Genomic DNA, 18,746 nt, shown 5'->3' with positions numbered 1-18,746 from the left:
CCGTTCAAAATGAAAACAATAAAGCTATCCGGGTTGGCAATTAAAAGGAGAAGGTGGTTTTGCTCACACCCAGAGCGTCTGTGCCGTTTTTGCAAAGGCTGCCGGTCGACGCAAGCAGAAAACACGGTCCCTGATCTTCTGCCTGCAGTTCTACGAAAATGAACAGCTACAAGCAGAGCTCCCCAATGGCCTTGATTCCATTCCTGGGGTTTCTGCAGGGAAGACGGAGATAACATTTTTCATCTCTCCAGGGAGACTGAGATAACAATATTCGGTAGACTGTGTCGCCCTTGAAAGCCAGGCAAGAGACCCCAAGCAGGGAGAGATCAGTAGTAACACATCTGCCTTCATGCAGAGGTCCGGAGTTCAATCCCCGGTGTCTCCAGTTAAAAAGGGTCTAGTTCAGTGATGGCGAACCTTTTCGAGACCGAGTGCCCAAATTGCAACCCAAAACCCACTTATTTATCGCAAAGTGCCAACACAGCAATTTAACCTGAAAACTGAGGTTTCAGTTTAGAAAAAACAGTTGGCTCCAAGGCGTGCGTTACTCGGGAGTAAGCTTGGTGGTAGTTGTTGGCTTTGCTTTGAAGCAACCATGCAACTCGTCGAACGGGTGAATCACGACCCTAGGAGGGTTTATTCAGAAGCAAGCCCCATTACCAGCAACCGAGCTTACTCCCAGGTAAAGGATCGCACTTTAGTTCTTTGCATGAAAATCAGTGGGGTTTAATAGCACTTAACAGGGTTACCTACACTGCTTCCCCAAAACTAGGCCTTAGGTTTAATGCTAATAATTGAGCCCAGCGGCCCAGGCCAGCCTAGATGTGTGGGGGGGGGCAATTTTCCCCCCACATGATGAACTCTGTTTGCGCGTGCCCACAGAGAGGGCTCTGAGTGCCACCTCTGGCACCCGTGCCATAGGTTCGCCATCACTGGTCTAGTTAGTAGGTTTATTTTATTATTTTATTAGACTTATAGGCCGCCTTATCCCCGAAGGGCTCAAGGTGATGTGAAAGACCTCCATTTAAATCTGTGGACATCAGCTGCCAGTCAGAATAGGCCATAGGTGTCAAACTCGCGGCCCTCCAGATGTTATGGACTACAGTTCCCATAATCCCCTGCCAGCATCATGCTGGCAGGGGATGATGGGAACTGTAGTCCATAACATCTGGAGGGCCGTGAGTTTGACACCTGTGGAATAGGCAATACTGATGCCAGTGGACCAAACAGCCTGATTCCGAAGATTTAACCCCCCAAAATAAAATAAAAAACCCAGAAATGATGGGCATAATCAGGTGAGAGCGAACAGAGTGAGCGCAGCGAGGCAATAGCGTATGTCAGCAAGACGATGGCAGGGAGGGGTGGAAAACGTATTGAATAGATATGTTTTGAAAACGATTCAGGCTAAAGAGTTGATACATAAGAGCATGCATGTAAAATGGTTTGAGACTGCAAATAAAATGTTTTCAGAGCATTTGAGGGCAAAAACCACATGGAACCCCATGAAGGAAATGTTTTATTTCCTGCCTCAACATGTTTTATTTTGTATTGTTAAAGGCTTTCACTGCCGGATTCAACTGGTTGTGGTGGATTTACCAGGCTGTGTGGGCATGGTCTGGTAGATCTTGCTCCTAACGTTTTGCCTGCATTTGTGGCTGGCACCTTCAGAGGTGTATCACAGCGAGAAGTCTGTTACACACTGTTTCCAGTGAGAAGGGAATGTTTAGTGAGGTATATATTGTGTAACAGACTGCTCTCTGTGATACACCTCTAAAGATGTCAGCTACAGATGCAGGCAAAACGTTAGGAACAAGATCTACCAGACCACGGCCACACAGCCCAGGAAACCCACAACAACCATGTTTTATTTTGGTTGTGCGGAAAGGGTGTTTGTGAGGATACGAAGCTGCCTTTGGCCATGTCAGGCTGCTGGTCTACTCAGACTGGAAGTGGCTATCCATGGTCTCTTGCCTTCCCTGCAAGTTGGCCTGACCCCAGAGGGTCTTGTGTGTGGAAACCACACGTTCTGCCCACAAGCCCCCATGCCACGAGTTTTTAGTTGCAGCGAATCCCACCCTAAGGAGTTCTAGTTTGGACAGCCACTTAAGCGGTCGGGATCAGTACAGTTTTCTTTAATAGCTGACCTTCTTTGATGGCTTCCAACCTACCCTAGAAAAATGAGGCACAAAGGCAAAGATACCCTCTCCAAGACTGACAATTAGCGGGTTTTCTTCACCAGTATCGGAGCCCCAGGGGGTAGGGTGGGATAAGGAAGAGCTGTTTCTTTGGGGAATTATTTTCCATTTGAGAGATTATTAGTCTTTTCTTTGGGGACGTCTGGCCAAAAAGCAGAAACATTCAAGGTCAGTCAATTATATGTTGGCTTCTTTGACAAGGGAAAACTATAATAGCAAGTGCACTCCAAACAGAACACGAAGAATGGAACTAGGTCAGTAATTATTTAAATGCGTCCATACATCCTTTTGGAGTCGGGTACACTGCTGTAACTGCAGGCCTCCGACGAACGCGTAGAAATTGAGTCGCAAAAAGAAACGTATGAAAAATGGCAGGGCGTCTTTTTTGGGAGAAACTAATTGATGCAGATCAATGTTACAGAGCTTGGAAGTAGTTCGGCTTTTGTTCTTGTTCACCAATTGCAGAAGATTATAGATTTCGGCCTTCCTTCTTTGTCTAGTATTTTTTTAAAAAAGATACCTTACCTGTCCCAGATACCGCTAGATTAAGATCTGTGCATGTTTCCTAGAATCATAGAGCTGGAAGAGACCCCAAAGGCCATCAAGTCCAAACCCCTGCAATGGAAAAACACACAATCGCAGCACTCCAGTCAGACGGCCATCCAGCCTCTGTTTAAAAGCCTCCAAGGAAGGAGATTCCACCACACTCTGAGGTAGTGCATTCCACTGTCAAACAGCCCTGACAGTCAGGAAGTTTTTTCCTGAGGTTGAGGTGGAATCTCTTTTCCTTCCCCTTGAACCCATGACTCCTGGTCCTAGTCTCTGGAGCCGCAGAAAACAAGCTTGCTCCCTCACCAACATGACATCCCTTCACATATCTAAACAGGGCTATCATGTCCCCTCTTCACCTTCTCTTCACCAAACTCAACATCCCCAGCTCCCTAAGGCCGTTTCCGCACGGCCACGAATGGTCCCGGTTGCGACGGGGAGGACGGCGCAGCATCCGCAAAGGCTGCGCCATCCCCCAAACGCCTCACCGTGTCCTCCGGCGCATCGCACAGGCCAGGGGACACGCCCCCCCCTGCCCTGCGCGACAGCCCGGAAGTCGCAGGGCAGGGGGCGTGTCCCCTGGCCTGTGCGATGTGCTGGAGGCCGGAGGACACGGTGAGGCGTTTGGGAAAGGGGAGGGGGAATGGCGCCTTCCAGCCGCTGCTGTTCGCACAGCAGCGGCTGGAATCCGCTGTTTCCCAAAAACCTCGCTGCGGAAGCAAGGTTGGGAAACAGCGGCTTCGCGCCTCTGGGGAGGCATGAGGGCGACACAGCTGCGATGCAGCTGCGCCCCCATGAGAACAGCTTCCTGGGGACGACGTTTTTGCCGTCCCCAGGGCGCTGTTTATGGCCCGTGCGGAAAGGACCTCAGTCTCTCCTCGTAGAGCATTGGTTCCAGACCTTTGACCATTTTGGTTGCCCTCCTCTGGACCCATTGGAATGCATTGGATCACTGTTGGTTTTGAAATGGCGAAAGGATCATGAAACATGTTGATAGCATCTGTATTGCTACTACCGTGAAGATACTTCCACATTGCTGGGGTTAGCGGCATGACGCCCTCTGCGATCTGGAAATCCACATAAAAAATTTTGCCCTCCTAATTTACCTCCCAGTTAATTTCGGAGCAGACCTGGGAATGATGGCTGTCTTGATTCCTACAGAACCAAGCTGCTCCCCTATTCGGTATCAATAAAACCATAGAACTCATCTTAGTGTTCACTGGAATGCCCTTTCAATACAAGCTCAAGAAGGATATTTCTCTTCTATCCCACAGCCAACAACATCTGTTTCTACGGGGAGTGTTCCTACTACTGCTCAACGGAGCATGCCCTTTGCGGGAAGCCAGACCAGATCGAAGGCTCCCTGGCCGCCTTTCTGCCAGACCTGTCTTTAGCTAAACGGAAAACCTGGAGGAATCCGTGGAGACGTTCCTACCACAAACGCAAGAAAGCTGAGTGAGTACCAAGAAGAAGATACACCTCATGATGCACCTCAATAACCTGGTGGCATTCAAACAGGCAATGAATTACCCATTGTTTTATAGGAAAACTGCAATTCAGATATTGCTGAGGTATTTTCTGTTGGCCCAACTCTTGGCTTAGAGTAGACCTCAGAGGTACTTTGGGCTTACGGGAGAAACATCTTCTATGAAAGAGCGAAAAGCGCCACATCACAGCACTTGTGCAACTAAACTTTCCTATCCCTATTGCATTTTCCAGATGGGAGGTTGATCCAGACTATTGCGAAGAGGTGAAACAAACCCCACCGTACGACACCGGAACCCGAATTTTGGATATAATGGATATGACCATTTTTGATTTTCTCATGGGTACGCTTGTCTTCTCTTGAAAGTAAATCGCTCTTGGCCTTTCGCTTGGTGGGAGGAAGCGCTGTCAAATCACGGCTGATGTATAATGACCCCCTAGGGTTTTTAAGGCAAGAGGTGAACAGAGATAGTTTACTATTGGTGCCCTCTCGGTCGCAATTCTGCACTTCCTAATTGGTCTCCCATTAAGAACTAACCAAGGCCAACCCTGCTTAGCTTCTGAGATCTGAAGAGATTGGGCTAGTGTTGGCCATCAAAGCTAGGAAAGTCCTCCAGCTCCCCGTCTTTATTTAAAAAAACAACAGCCATAGCCTGTTTCCCTCTCTTTATCCTCCTTCCTTTTCAAAATGTGGAGATGACCTGATTTTGTAGACCAGGGTGCATAACACAGCTATTTCTCCACCATTCCCCCCCCCCCCAAAGAAGTACCTATGTGCTTTGGTTTCTGATTTGCCCATGATATAAATGTAATTCTTCTAATAATCTCTGCTGACTTTTTTGACATCAGAAGTCATTTCTTTTGTAAATTCTGGGAGTCTCATTGTTTCTCTTCGTAGGCAACATGGATCGACACCATTACGAAACGTTTGAGAAGTTCGGAAATGAAACGTTTATCATCCACTTAGACAACGGACGAGGGTAATTCAATTGCTGATTCATTAGGGGGCCCCAAAGACATGTTGTAACAAGAAATGGGCAGGTTCCACCCCACAACCCACTCCATCGTTTATAGAAGAGAGAAGAAATAATTGTTTACGAAGACCAAAACTTGCAACTAGATAGTTATAGACATCATTCTGCAGTCAAGTTCTTTCCCTCAATCTGGGTTTCCCAGTTCCATGTGTAGCTATAACCATTACTCAGTGCTGCTCTACCATTGTGGTATGACTTCTCTGTTGAAGTGAGTTCGCCAAATCACTTACTTCCTAGAGTTAGATGGTCTGAGGCATTGGAGTACAAAATTACACAGCTTCTCAGCTCTCAAGAGCTGAAGCAACTGAGGTTGGATATGCTAAGTGCTCCATCCCCGGATGAGATGGTTTTAAAATTTGATGACATCACCAAAAAAATTAAGGATTTAATCCAACAGTCCCAACGCAAGAATGTATCCTTGCCCAATAAATCTCCACGCAGGTTGGAATTCTGCTCTAGGAGTATGGCCATAAAACACTCACTGCGGGAAATTTACAAAAACTATAAAAGCCAAAAATGGGATAGCCTGCCCACATCTTACTTTACGTTAAAAACGCAATTAGCATTGCAACTACGGACTAATCAACAAGAGGCAATTGATCGTTGCTGGAATTCCTTGATTCAATCAGTTCAGGACAACGACTCTAGAAGATTCTGGAAAATAGTCACTGGTGGGCTTAGAGATAGCAGTATCCTTCCTTCTAGTATCTCAAGATCACAATGGTATGAGGTTTTTTTGGAAACAATGGGGGAGTGCCAGAATTCTCATTCCACCCTGGTTCATGTTCTACCTTCTGACAACCCCTGGCCTCCCTGTCCCTCTCTTGAGATTGGGAAACTTATAAGCCAACTTAAACGAGGTAAAGCTGCTGGTCCTGACACTCTTCTTCCAGAGTTGTTTATAGTATTTAGGGATGGTGGTCCCTTATATTGGCACGATTGTTTAACATGGTTAACCAAACAGGCATAATTCCCACTGTGTGGAGCTACTCAATTATCATCCCTATCTATAAGAAGGGTGACCCTAACAGTCCATCTAATTATAGACCAATCAGTCTTCTCTCGGTCTTGGGAAAACTTTATGCCAAATACCTCCTTGGGAAATTAACTGATTGGATTGTTGATAAAAATGTCATAGGGAAGGAACAAATTGGATTCCAAAGGGGTAAGTCAACCCTCGACCACTGCCTGGTGTTAAGTTGCTTGGTAACTAAATATAAGAGAAAAAGAGCCCCTTGTATGCAGCCTTTATCGATCTCGAGCATTTGATTCTGTTAATAGAGAGATTCTCTGGAAGAAACTCAGCAGCCAAGGTGTAGAGCCAAGGTTGCTTGAATTAATTAAGATCCTGCACACAAACACCTATTGCCACGTGAGATGTAACATGGAGGGATTGTTAACCCCAAAAAATTCAAGTTACTAAAGGGGTAAAACAAAGGTCATGCGTATTGGCTCCTACACTCTTTAAGCTCTTTTATTAACGATCTAGCCTCCACACTAAGTGAGGCCCAAGTACATAGTCCAACTCTGGACTCAACTTCCATACTCCCTGCTTCTGTTTGCTGATGACGCAGTTGTACTTTCCGCTCACAAGTCAGACTAAGGAGAGCTTTAGAGTGTTGTATAGAATACTGCACACTCAACGATTTGCAACTTAACTTAGATAAATCCAAAATTGTGGTATTTACCCATAAATGGAAAGCCACCAATTGGCGGATAGGCCACAGTAGTTTCGAGCAGGTGCAGTCATATAAATACCTAGGGCTTACCTACCATCATAGGGCCTCCTGGACACTACATAGGAATCGGGCCATCTCCTCCGCTAAATTAAGTGCCTCAGCCATTATACGCTTCCTCTATGGGAAAGGCCGAGGATACATCCCTGCAGCGTTGAGAGCATTTAATGCCAAAGTGAGTCAACAAATCCTTTATGGGATCCCCATCTGGATAGGGGCATGGAGCAGAGAGGTTGAAAGGGTCCAGTCATACTTTCTGTATAAAATCCTTGGCTTGCCCCATTCTGTTCCCTATGCGGCCCTGTGCTTAGAAACAGGCCAGCATCGGCTGGAAACTCTGGCCTGGTGCCGCATTATTCAAGTTTGGGGCCAGGATTTGTTTTAATCGAGATGAACTGGACTATACATCCCAGGGACGCTCCATCCTCCACACAACCCAGTGGTGGGTTAAAATCGAAGCCAAACTTAATGAGTTGGGCATTTCCTTGGAGGACCTGCTAATGCTAACAGAGCAGGAGGTCTATGGGGCTATCAAGAAGAGACTTTTTGACAGAGAGTTTCAACAGATGCTAGAGGAAGCTAATAAAACCTGTTCCCCGATCTCTCTGGGAATACCTATGGATAGACTAATTGTAGCCCAGTACCTTTATCTCCTGGTTGAGGCCCGGTGGCGTAGAGCAATTCCCTTTAGCTAGGTGTAATGCCCTGCCTTCTTCCTTTAGCCTTGGACGCCACCTTGGAATCCCACATAAAGAAAGGAAATGCCCGTGTGGCATGGGTTCTGTGGAAACAGTATCTCATATGCTGTTGGATTGTCCCTTTTATGAGATAGGTAGGAAGAAGCACATAATCCCCTTCCTGCATGGAAGTGAAGGCATTACAGATAAACAGAAGGTTATATATCTTTTAAACAGCCGCAACTACGAGCTGTTGGAAGCGGTGGCTAAATTTTTAAATGGTGTTATTTTAACTCGTCAGAAATTGTAAAGTTGTAAAGGCTGTTATTATCTTGCTAAGCTAATCTTAAACAATCTATATGCCATTAAAGGTATTCGAAATCGACTTCTCTGTTATCATCTTGCAGGAGCTAGAAGGTTAAGTATATACTGACTAGCTACCAGTAGGTGATAAAATGGGCCATAGGTAGCATTGACTGGTGGTGCAGTGCTTGGCAACCCGCAGGAGGATGGTAGGTGGGGACTGTGATACCAGTTGCAACTCTACATAACATAAAAACCCGGAAGTGACATTGGGTAGCTCTAGGAATTTCTAGAAACTCTATGGTAAAATTCCTAGAGGTGCATCCTATGTCACTTTCAGGTTTTTACTGGAAGTAACATAATGCTCTATAAGACATTTTGGTTTTGTGTAATGGCATGTAGCAGTAGGACATTCTCTGCATCCCCCGGGGCTGTACAGTCTTTGCCGTGGGGGTTCTTGTAGGGAGGCGGGAGGGAAGCATTAACTAAATTAGACAGCTCCTTCCTTCCAGGGTGGGGGAAACTATTTGCAAAGCTGTGTCAATACATGTCAAAGGGCACTCCCGATGATTTTTCCTTTTTCTTTCTTCCCCACTTAAAGGTTTGGTAAATATTCCCACGATGAGCTCTCCATCTTGGTGCCTCTGAACCAGTGTTGCAGGTAAGTCAGCTGTGATGTGGTTGGTGAAGTCCACCTTGTGTTTCTTTGTTAGAGGAAGGCTGGGGGAAAAAAATGTTGGGAACGAATAAAAAAATGGGGACTTCAGCAAGGCTGTAAGTGATTGGAGGATTAGGCCCCTGGAGAAGAGCAGTTAAAGGAGTTTATAGGAAATAGTGGTGCCCTATTGCGCAGGTGTCAAACTCGCAGCCCTCCAGATGTTATGGACTACAGTTCCCATCATCCCCTGCCAGAATGAGCAATTAGCCGTGCTGGCAGTGGATGATGGGAACTGTAGTCCATAACATCTGGAGGGCCGCGAGTTTGACACCTATGCCGTGAGTGTTGTGGTTAGAGATCTAGTTAGAATTGTGAGTGATGGTGGGCCAGAGAGATGTGGGTTCAAGACCCTACTGTGCCATGAACAGAATATAAATTAGATTTAGTTAACACAGAGGAAGTGGCAACCAGCAGGACAGGGAAAGAGTGCAGACAAGAGACATAACCTCAAATCAATGGTGAGAACATATTTCTAACGCACAGATGGAAGTGACATCAGGTTACTGACATGACGCTCTAGGATTCAGTCAGAACTCTATGGTAAAACCATAGTCTTGTCCAAATCCTGGGCAATTTTCCCCCCACCAAATTGTGGTGGGTCACAAAGAGGGAGGGCAGGTGGTCCCCCAATGTTAGCAGGAGGCTTTGACAATATCTGAAACTTGTCTACTTTCAAATGACCAATTCCCTTCCCCTCCTTTTCTAGAATACGGAAATCTACCTATCTGCGACTACAGTTGCTAGCCAAGGAGGAATTCAAACTCAGTCACCTGATGGAAGAATCTTTGATGAAAGACAAAATTGCCCCCATTTTGTTCACGCTGCACCTCGAAGCTATGGACCGAAGGCTTCGGATCGTGCTTAAGACTATCAGTGACTGTATAGAAAAAGACGGGTACGATAACGTGGTGGAAACGGACTTTGTCACCGACGTGAACACTATTATGACCAAGAGGTAGTGAAATTACAGGACCACATTTTTACCAGCTCTGTAGAAAATTCAGAAGAAATGCAAAAGAAACAAAACAGTCTTGCCAAAGACTGTGTCCTGTGTCCGCCACTCTGTGAATTCAGTGAATTCAGAAATGTGATATTAATTGTTCTGCAAGTAGCTAAGGGATAGACTTTGTGAACTATGAGGTTGCGGGTGGGACCTTACACCCTCTGGGGTGCGTCCAACCTGCCGGACCAAGTTGGGGGGTCATTGGGGAAGCCCTGTGTTTTCAGCCGAGGTGGCCCCCAAAGGGCTTCACGGTTGCCATGGCCTTCACGAAGCCTTGCGTCCCCTTGGCCCCAAAAGTTTTCCCTCCAGTTGCACATTATAGCACTGGGTTGTCGTGAGTGGAGCTTCTGGCAAACCCTGCCACACTGTGATGTCGTCGCCATTCCTCAGGTGGACGAGTTTGTGGCCAAACTCTCCAAACAGTTACACACAGAGAGAGACAAATGGTGCCCGGCTGGAGTTTCACCACCAACTTTGGGAAGGGCTTACGAGACATCAACATGGACAGGACTGGATCAGGCAACTATGAAACAACACGGATTGTCGTGCTTTTAAATCAGTTCCCGATGCAAGGTTTGGAAGACGTTTTGAGACTGCTAAATGTTTAACACTGGCCTGCTGGCAAATGGCGCCGGTTTCGGTTTTGTACAGAAAGCAGATCTTTATTTAATATTTTGTATTTATATATGAAATAACAATGGGGGGGGGGGAATGCAAACCTACCTAACCAAATTCTTTTTAAAAAGAGGAATAGGGTCATTTACGTGGCTCACAATATATTCTAGAGGAAAATCCATATAGAGCTAGTCTACACTGTTATAACCCTTCCGGGACTGTATCGTTACAGAATCTCGGCCAGGGGGGGACGGAGGAACAACTGGCAGAATATTCAGGGACTGCCAAATAATACACGTGTAGAAAATTAGCATGTCAAAGCAGAAGCTGGCCTTGAATTATTGCATTTGACATGCTAGTTTTTGGTAGGGATGCGTTTGAAATTCCCCTGAGGAATCGATCCTCATATTTCAGAGGTCCAAATTACTTGGTTTTGTGGAGCCAATACGTTAGGAACTATCCATTGTTTCTGTTTGTTTATTTTGTTGAATGTACTATGGAGTGCTGTGCCTGCATGGATTACTGCCTCTTTCAGTTTGTGCACATCGTTTTTTTTACCTATAACGTGCATTGCTAAAACATCACACTCAAACAAACAACAAAGCAACGGTGATACCTTTCGATATACAAAGGCACTAAGATTGTTTCGACGCAGCATTAAACCAGATACACAGGTCCGCATGCAGACTTTCGTAAAGCACTACTCACAAGGAATCATGATGCAGTCAGGCCTGTGGTTGTGGCAAGATTGCTTTGTTTGCATTGTTTTACCAATGTATTGGTGCAACGCCAAAGAGGGTGAAACCATATCCAAATGCCTCAGCAAATTAATTTCGCTCCAGAATTAATTTGGGAGGCTGTTCTTAGTTTAAAATCATACTTGAGGTAGAGTGGAATGCACTATAAAGAGAAAATAAAGAGACAGGGCAAGGGAAAGTGTGCTTATGTGTAGTTTTCAAGCAAGTTTGTGAAAGGGAGGAAACATTCAGCACCCGGGACAGTTCTGAACAGAGGCGAATCATGATCATTACCTTATTGTGCACATCTTCAACGTCATGTTTTCTGTTAACCTTCAAGTTATCTCTTCCTCAATGTCTAATTTAAATTGCTTCTCCTCCACACACACTGACTTAGTGTAAAGACGTCTCCAAACTCTTTCTTCCAAGCAAAAGCCGGAGGGGGGAAAACCAGACAGGCGCACAGAAAATTACCAGCGAACCTAGTCAGAATTAGAGTTCTGATGGTTCGTGCATCGATGGGGAAATACTTGAATGTGGTTTTGCAAAGTGATGTAAAATAAACGACAAATTGTACTATTTATCGAGAAGGAAGATTCCGCTCTTATCTTTCTAGACAGCCGTAGCGCGGCTGCCGTTTTCCTGACTTTGCTTTTGATAGTTTTTGTGTAAATATATACATATAACAAGTTTTAAAGAAAATCGGAGGGGGGAGGGAGAGAAAAAATAGCTGCGTTCGGCAGCGATAGATTTTACTTTTGCAGCCTTTTTTTCTCCTCTGTGGATTCGTTTGCAATGTGGTCCCAGTGCAATAAAGATATGGCAAAATGTGTAACCGAACTGTCTGAGTGAACATCATTTGTTTTTACCTCACTGTGCTATGGACAGGTGTGCCTGCCTGATGCCAAGTCAGAACATGAGTCTGTTTAGTTTAGAACATGGGTCTGTTTAGTTTACAACATGAGTCTAGAACATGAGTCTGTTTAGTTTAGAACATGGGTCTGTTTAGTTTACAACATGGGTCTGTTTGGTTTAAAACATGGGTCTAGAACATGAGTCTGTTTAGTTTAGAACATAGGTCTGTTTAGTTTAGAACATGAGTCTGTTTAGTTTAGAACATGAGTCTAGAACATGAGTCTGTTTAGTTTAGAACATGGGTCTGTTTAGTTTACAACATGAGTCTAGAACATGAGTCTGTTTAGTTTAGAACATGGGTCTGTTCAGTTTACAACATGAGTCTGTTTAGTTTAGAACATGAGTCTAGAACATGAGTCTGTTTAGTTTAGAACATGGGTCTGTTTAGTTTACAACATGAGTCTAGAACATGAGTCTGTTTAGTTTAGAACATGGGTCTGTTTAGTTTACAACATGGGTCTGTTTGGTTTAAAACATGGGTCTAGAACATGAGTCTGTTTAGTTTAGAACATAGGTCTGTTTAGTTTAGAACATGAGTCTGTTTAGTTTAGAACATGAGTCTAGAACATGAGTCTGTTTAGTTTAGAACATGGGTCTGTTTAGTTTAGAACATCAGTCTGTTTAGTTTAGAACATGAGTCTAGAACATGAGTCTGTTTAGTTTAGAACATGGGTCTGTTTAGTTTAGAACATGAGTCTGTTTAGTTTAGAACATGAGTCTAGAACATGAGTCTGTTTAGTTTAGAACATGAGTCTGTTTAGTTTAGAACATGGGTCTGTTTAGTTTACAACATGAGTCTGTTTAGTTTAGAACATGAGTCTAGAACATGAGTCTGTTTAGTTTAGAACATGGGTCTGTTTAGTTTAGAACATGAGTCTGTTTAGTTTAGAGCATGGGTCTGTTTAGGGTCAAGAAGGTGGACCCAGTGCAAAAAAAAACCCCTGCTGTGAATACTGACCGTGACTACATCAGAATCCAAACTAGTCAACTGCAAGTGTTGGGGATTGAACCACGGACCTTCCGCATGCCAGGCAGATGCCTTAGCATTGAGCCACTGTTCCTGCCCCTCAGTGGGGACTGAACTTTAAGGAGTACAAACGCAGCGGAGCTTGCAATCTGAAATTTGAGGTACGGCAGGCAGCAAAGGTCTGGGAAGGAATTGGGGGCAAGGGGAAACAGGGAGGAGACATTTCAGTCATACATAATTTGGCTTTTAGAAGGGGAAGGAGATGAGAGGGGTATTCCTGTGGATTAATGGGAAATGGAGGAGTGACTTGAGGACAATGAGCCTCCATCTAAGTCAAGGCTGTCAATATGATTCCATGGGCACCATGGCGTCCACTGACCCTTCTCCCGGTGCCCACCAAGTGTTTTGGGGAAAGTGAGTAGGATCAGTGAGTCTTCTGAAGCTCTCATGGGCTTTGCAGATTTTTTAAAAAAAATGTTTTGGCAGCAGCTGCCACCACACCACTATGTGACCGAAGATAAGCAGCGGCAGCCATTTGGGGGCAGCCATTTCGGGTCAGGATTCCCAAAGCTCCTGCAAGTTCAAAACAGTGTCAGAATTCCATAAGCTGTGTCAGAATACCAAAGGAGCCTACAGGTTCAAAACATTGGGAGAAGCTCCAGTCTAACGTATGGTACCGAACTGAGGTTTCCTGATCGTGCATTGCGCAGGCAGTTGTTTTGGTGTCACACATCAAAATGGCCTCCCGCATATCTCAAGAAGGAAGCCGCCTCCTAATTGAAGATCTGTTCCATATGCAGTACTATGCTTAGAAACTGGTCAGAACCTACTTGAAACAAGAGCATGGCTGAATGCATTCAAGTATTGGATCAAATTATGTTTTAACTCTGATGAGCGCAGTTTAACATATATTGTGCGCCCAGACCTATTTGCCTCCGAATGGTATCAACTTCTTAAATCAAAAATCCACTCTCTAGGTTTAATACTTGTAGATCTCTGTATGCTGTCACCCAGAGAGATTCTGCAAACCTTAAAAAGCAGACTTCTAGAGCAGGAATACCATATCTTGTTGGGCCAAGCAAATAAATCATGCTCACCCCTTTCTGTCGGAATAGTACCAGAACAGGGGCACATAGCCAAATATCTTGAACTATTAACTGAACCCCAACAGAGATGGATTATTACAAGGGCCAGATGCAATACTTTTCCATCGGCCATTACCAAGGGTCAGCTATTCCTATCTATCCCTCTCTCCTTACAGGATCGGGTCTGTCCAATAATTCGTAAAACCAAGTGGAGACTCTTGCTTCATATTATACTCTTGACTGTCCCCGAAGATATGTGGGTATTAGGAATTTCTCTCCTGGGTCTTAAACAAATCTGAAAGAGACTCTGACAACTCTGTTGTGGAGCTTTTGTTAAATAACACAGAGGCCGTGCTCTTGGAAAAAGTAGCAAAATTTATTTTACAAGTGACAGAAATTTCTAAGTAACGTCCAGTGCTAGTTACAGTTTATCTGTCTGTGTTTTGAATGTACTTTTGATTTGTACTTCAGAAATGTCTGTAATGCTCTGGAGCCTATTTTAATATGCCTAACAAAGGTTGTTGTATTGAAGATCGCCTGGAGAAGAAGAAGAGGAAGAGTTTGGATTTATATCCCCCCTTTCTCTCCAGTAGGAGACTCAAAGGGGCTGACAATCTCCTTGCCCTTCCCCCCTCACAACAAACACCCTGTGAGGTGGGTGGGGCTGAGAGAGCTCCGAGAAGTGGTGAGTCACCCAAGGTCACCCAGCTGGCGTGTGTGGGAGTGCACAGGCTAATCTGAATTCCCCAGATAAGCCTCCACAGCTCAGGCGGCAGAGCTGGGAATCGAACCCGGTTCCTCCAGATTAGATACACGAGCTCTTAACCTCCTACGCCACAGTCTGGTGCTTGCATTATTAAGACGCAAGCTAGTTCTCCATCAAGAATAGGGTGTCCTGCCTTCCTCAGAGCATTGCGAAGGATGTTCCGGTTTATTGTTGAAGTCTTTCATGACTGGAATCAACTGGCTGCAGTGGGTTTTTTTGGGCTGTGTGGCCATGGTCTGGTAGTTTTTGCTGCTAACATTTCTCCTGCATCTAGGGCAAGGATCTTCAAAGGTAAGATCACAGATCTTACCATGGCATCCCCCTAAAGATGCCAGCCACAGAAGCAGGCAAAACATTAGGAGCAAGAAACTACAGACCATGGGCACACAGCCTGGAAAAACCACAACAGCCAGATGTTCTGATTCCATTGGCTCTCTTGCCCTGCCAATCTTCATGAAGTCAATGGGGAGGGCGAAAGAGACTCCTGCATGCCAGCGTGGTGTAGTGGTTACGAGCAGGTGGATTCTAATCTGGAGAACCGGGTTTGATTCCCCACTCCTCCACCTGGTGAACCAGATGTGTTTCTGCACTCCTGCATTCCTGCTGGGTGACCTTGGGCTAGTCACAGTTCTTTGGAACTCTCTCAGCCCCACCTACCTCACAAGGTGTCTGTTGTGGGGAGAGGAAGGGAAAGGAGTTTGTAGGCTACCTTGAGTCTCCTTACAGGAGATAAAGATGGGGTATAAATCCAAACCCTCCTCCTTCTCTCCAATCTCCTTAAAGGAAGGATAGCACAAGGTAACAGGTTTCTACATCCACAAGCTACAAACCCTGACAGTAAAAGCACTCTGTGCATGTTCCGAGTCATTCTCTTTGTTGTCGGTTCTTATTAATTGGTGTGTTTTAGTATAAAGTCCATCCTGCTAGTGAGCACACTCATTGATCAAGCGTTTCATCATCCCCAGTGTAAAACACATGGACTGGTAACACGCCTGGGATTTAATTTCACCTCAAATGGTCTCTGGCAAGAAGCCTTCCTATTCAGGGCATGGTGCGCTTTTGCGACTGCCAAGCTGAGCACCTTTGCTTCTACGTGTGACAGAAGATTCAGTAGCTCTGAAGTGTCTGTCAGTGTTTATTAGATCACAAATCCATGAAGAGGAATAGGAGGGAACACAGTGTCCTTTCGGAAGTTCTGTACAAATGGGGAAAGTGCTGTTTCACTCGGCTGTACTTTTGGTGCTTGAAAAGGACCAAAGTTCAGAGGAAAAGTTTGTCGGGATATGGGACAAACAAAAGGACCAAAGTTCAGAGGAAAAGTTTGTCGGGATGTGGGACAAACCCAGGTTTCCCTTCCCTGCCACCGTATAAAAATGAAAGCTACCGTATATACTCGCATATAAGTCTACTTTTTCAGCCGAAAAAAGCCCCCCTGGACTTATACGCGAGTGAATGGGTGGCAAGTGGGTGGTGGGGAACGGATGGCAAGCGAAAAAAGGCTGGGAGCTGAGGGTGTTATTCTGCACCTGCTGAATAACACCACCACCACCACCTCCTCCTCCTCCTCCTCCTCCTCCTCCTCCTCCTCCTTCTTCTTCTTCTTCTTCTTCTTCTTCTTCAATGGGGTAGGGTTGCCAGGACTCCATCTCGCCAAACCCCAAGATTCACTGGGCAAGTCTTGATGATTTCATGGGTGATGCCCAGCAATGTCATTGAGTGGGACCTGGTCCATGTGATGTGGCTCTTGCAATCTTCTCGGGATGCCCCAAAGGTTCGTACCCATCAGAGGTTGTCTCCACAACTCCCAGATACCATCTTTTGCTTGGATGGTGCCTCCAACCTGAAGGAAAAGGTTTGGATTTGGAGAGGGAGAAGAGATTCCAACCTCCAAGTGAGGCCTGGAGCTCTCACGGGATTACAACAGATCTCCTGGTAGGAATTCCAACTCTATCTGGGACCTGGGGATCACCAGGAATTACCGCTCAGTAATTCCGGGGTTCCTCTGTAGAAAATGAATGCTTCATATGGTTGATTGTATCCCACTGAGGTCTCTGTCTTCCCCAGGAGTTTCCCAACCTGGATCTGGCAAGGCCACCCTCCTGCATTCCCCACAAGTGGCCAGGGGAGAGCTAGACACCCCAGGAGGGAGAATTGAGCTCAGATGGTCCCACACCAAACTGACAGTGGGAGTAAATCCAGAAGGCTTCCTGTCCCCTTCCGTCTTCATGTGCTCCTCATAAGAACATAAGAACATAAGAACAAGCCAGCTGGATCAGACCAGAGTCCATCTAGTCCAGCGCTCTGCTACTCGCAGTGGCCCAGCAGGTGCCTTTGGGAGCTCATGTGCAGGGGTGAAAGCAATGGCCTTCTGCTGCTGTTGCTCCCGAACACCTGGACTGTTAAGGCATTTGCAATCTCAGATCAAAGAGGATCAAGATTGGTAGCCATAAATCGACTTCTCCTCCATAAATCTGTCCAAACCCCTTTTAAAGCTATCCAGGTTAGTGGCCATCACCATCACCACATCACCACCTCAGATCAGGTGAGTCTCCGAATCCTTCAGGCGTGTGCAAATCAGCCTGTGTTTCCAAGCTTGTGGCCTAAACAACAGAAGAGGGCTTATATTCAAATGAGATCACACCACGAGGCGGAGAGATAAATTAGTTGCACCCCATTCCAATGGTGTTTCAGTCTCCCGGGAGGGGAGGTGTGATTTCCAATCTATTTATTATGAATGACTGTTCGCCGCTCCGCTGTTTCCACATAATGAATACATTCCTGGTACTTAAAGAATTAGCATCCCTGTTTCTGTCCAAGGAAATTTACAAAATGATCCATGCGGCTGCTTATTTATTCCTTCATTATTGTTTATTTGCAGCACACTGGGTTATCTATCTTGTTCTCGGGGAAATCCCAGAGGAGGTAGCATCCGGTTCGGAGCTCTGATTATAAACACATCTTCTCCCATAAATTAGAGGCAATGTTTTCAAAGCCCAGCAAAAACACATCTCCTCGTTTTCTTACCAGGCATAAATTTTTCAAGAACGGAGAGGGCATAAGGGGAGCCATAATTGCTTCAAAAGACACCTTTTTTTTCCTAAGTACAAATGGATTTCCGAAAGGCTGAGTTGTTGTGCACTTTGCAAATAACATGTTGCATCAAGAAATCTTTGATAGCTGTAGTCATGCAGGTCAATACCACAGGCTTTGACGTCTTGGATATTCTCAAGCATTCAAGTGCTCAGATATACAAATCCATGCACGTATGATCTGACTTTTATTATTTAACTGGTACGATGTGATTTGTTCCTCTCATTCGTTGGTGGCGATTCTACCAAAGGGGGATGCCGGCACACTTTTCTACCACCCGATTGTCCTCTGAATTTATCTGTCCAGTGGACCCAAACTGCACTTTTAAAAAATCCATCCAAATTTCCATAAGAACATAAGAACAAGCCAGCTGGATCAGACCAGAGTCCATCTTGTCCAGCACTCTGCTACTCGCAGTGGCCCACCAGGTGCCATTGGAAGCTCACATGCAGGATGTGAAAGCAATGGCCTTCTGCGGCTGTTGCTCCCGAGCACCTGGTCTGTTAAGGCATTTGCAATCTCAGATCAAGATTGGTAGCCATAAATCGACTTCTCCTCCATAAATCTGTCCAAGCCCCTTTTAAAGCTATCCAGGTTAGTGGCCATCACCACCTCCTGTGGCAGCATATTCCAAACACCAATCACACGTTACGTGAAGAAGTGTTTCCTTTTATTAGTCCTAATTCTTCCCCCCAGCATTTTCAATGAATGCCCCCTGGTTCTAGTATTGTGAGAAAGAAAGAAAAATTTCTCTCTGTCAACATTTTCTACCCCATGCATAATTTTATAGACTTCAATCATATCCCCCCTCAGACGTCTCCTCTCCAAACTAAAAGTCCCAAAAGCTGCAGCCTCTCCTCATAAGGAAGGT

General features: G+C 45.4%; 1 protein-coding gene across 1 annotated transcript in view; it reads left to right on the top strand.

Moving 5' to 3' along the window:
- The window catches only part of FAM20C (FAM20C golgi associated secretory pathway kinase), a 77,881-nt gene extending 65,994 nt beyond the window's left edge, over positions 1-11,887 (top strand). Inside the window, exons 6-10 of the mRNA XM_048493710.1 lie at positions 4,019-4,199; positions 4,464-4,573; positions 5,128-5,209; positions 8,581-8,640; positions 9,404-11,887. Coding sequence (XP_048349667.1) covers positions 4,019-4,199; positions 4,464-4,573; positions 5,128-5,209; positions 8,581-8,640; positions 9,404-9,656 — 686 coding nt within the window. The 3' untranslated portion in view covers positions 9,657-11,887. The remainder of the gene's footprint in view (positions 1-4,018; positions 4,200-4,463; positions 4,574-5,127; positions 5,210-8,580; positions 8,641-9,403) is intronic.
- Positions 11,888-18,746: the final 6,859 nt, after the last annotated feature.

The sequence above is a fragment of the Sphaerodactylus townsendi genome, linkage group LG04, assembly GCF_021028975.2.
Source record: "Sphaerodactylus townsendi isolate TG3544 linkage group LG04, MPM_Stown_v2.3, whole genome shotgun sequence".
NCBI classification, from domain to species: domain Eukaryota; kingdom Metazoa; phylum Chordata; class Lepidosauria; order Squamata; family Sphaerodactylidae; genus Sphaerodactylus; species Sphaerodactylus townsendi.
Note: the sequence above shows the minus strand (reverse complement) of the source record. Positions and strands in the feature narration are given on the sequence as shown.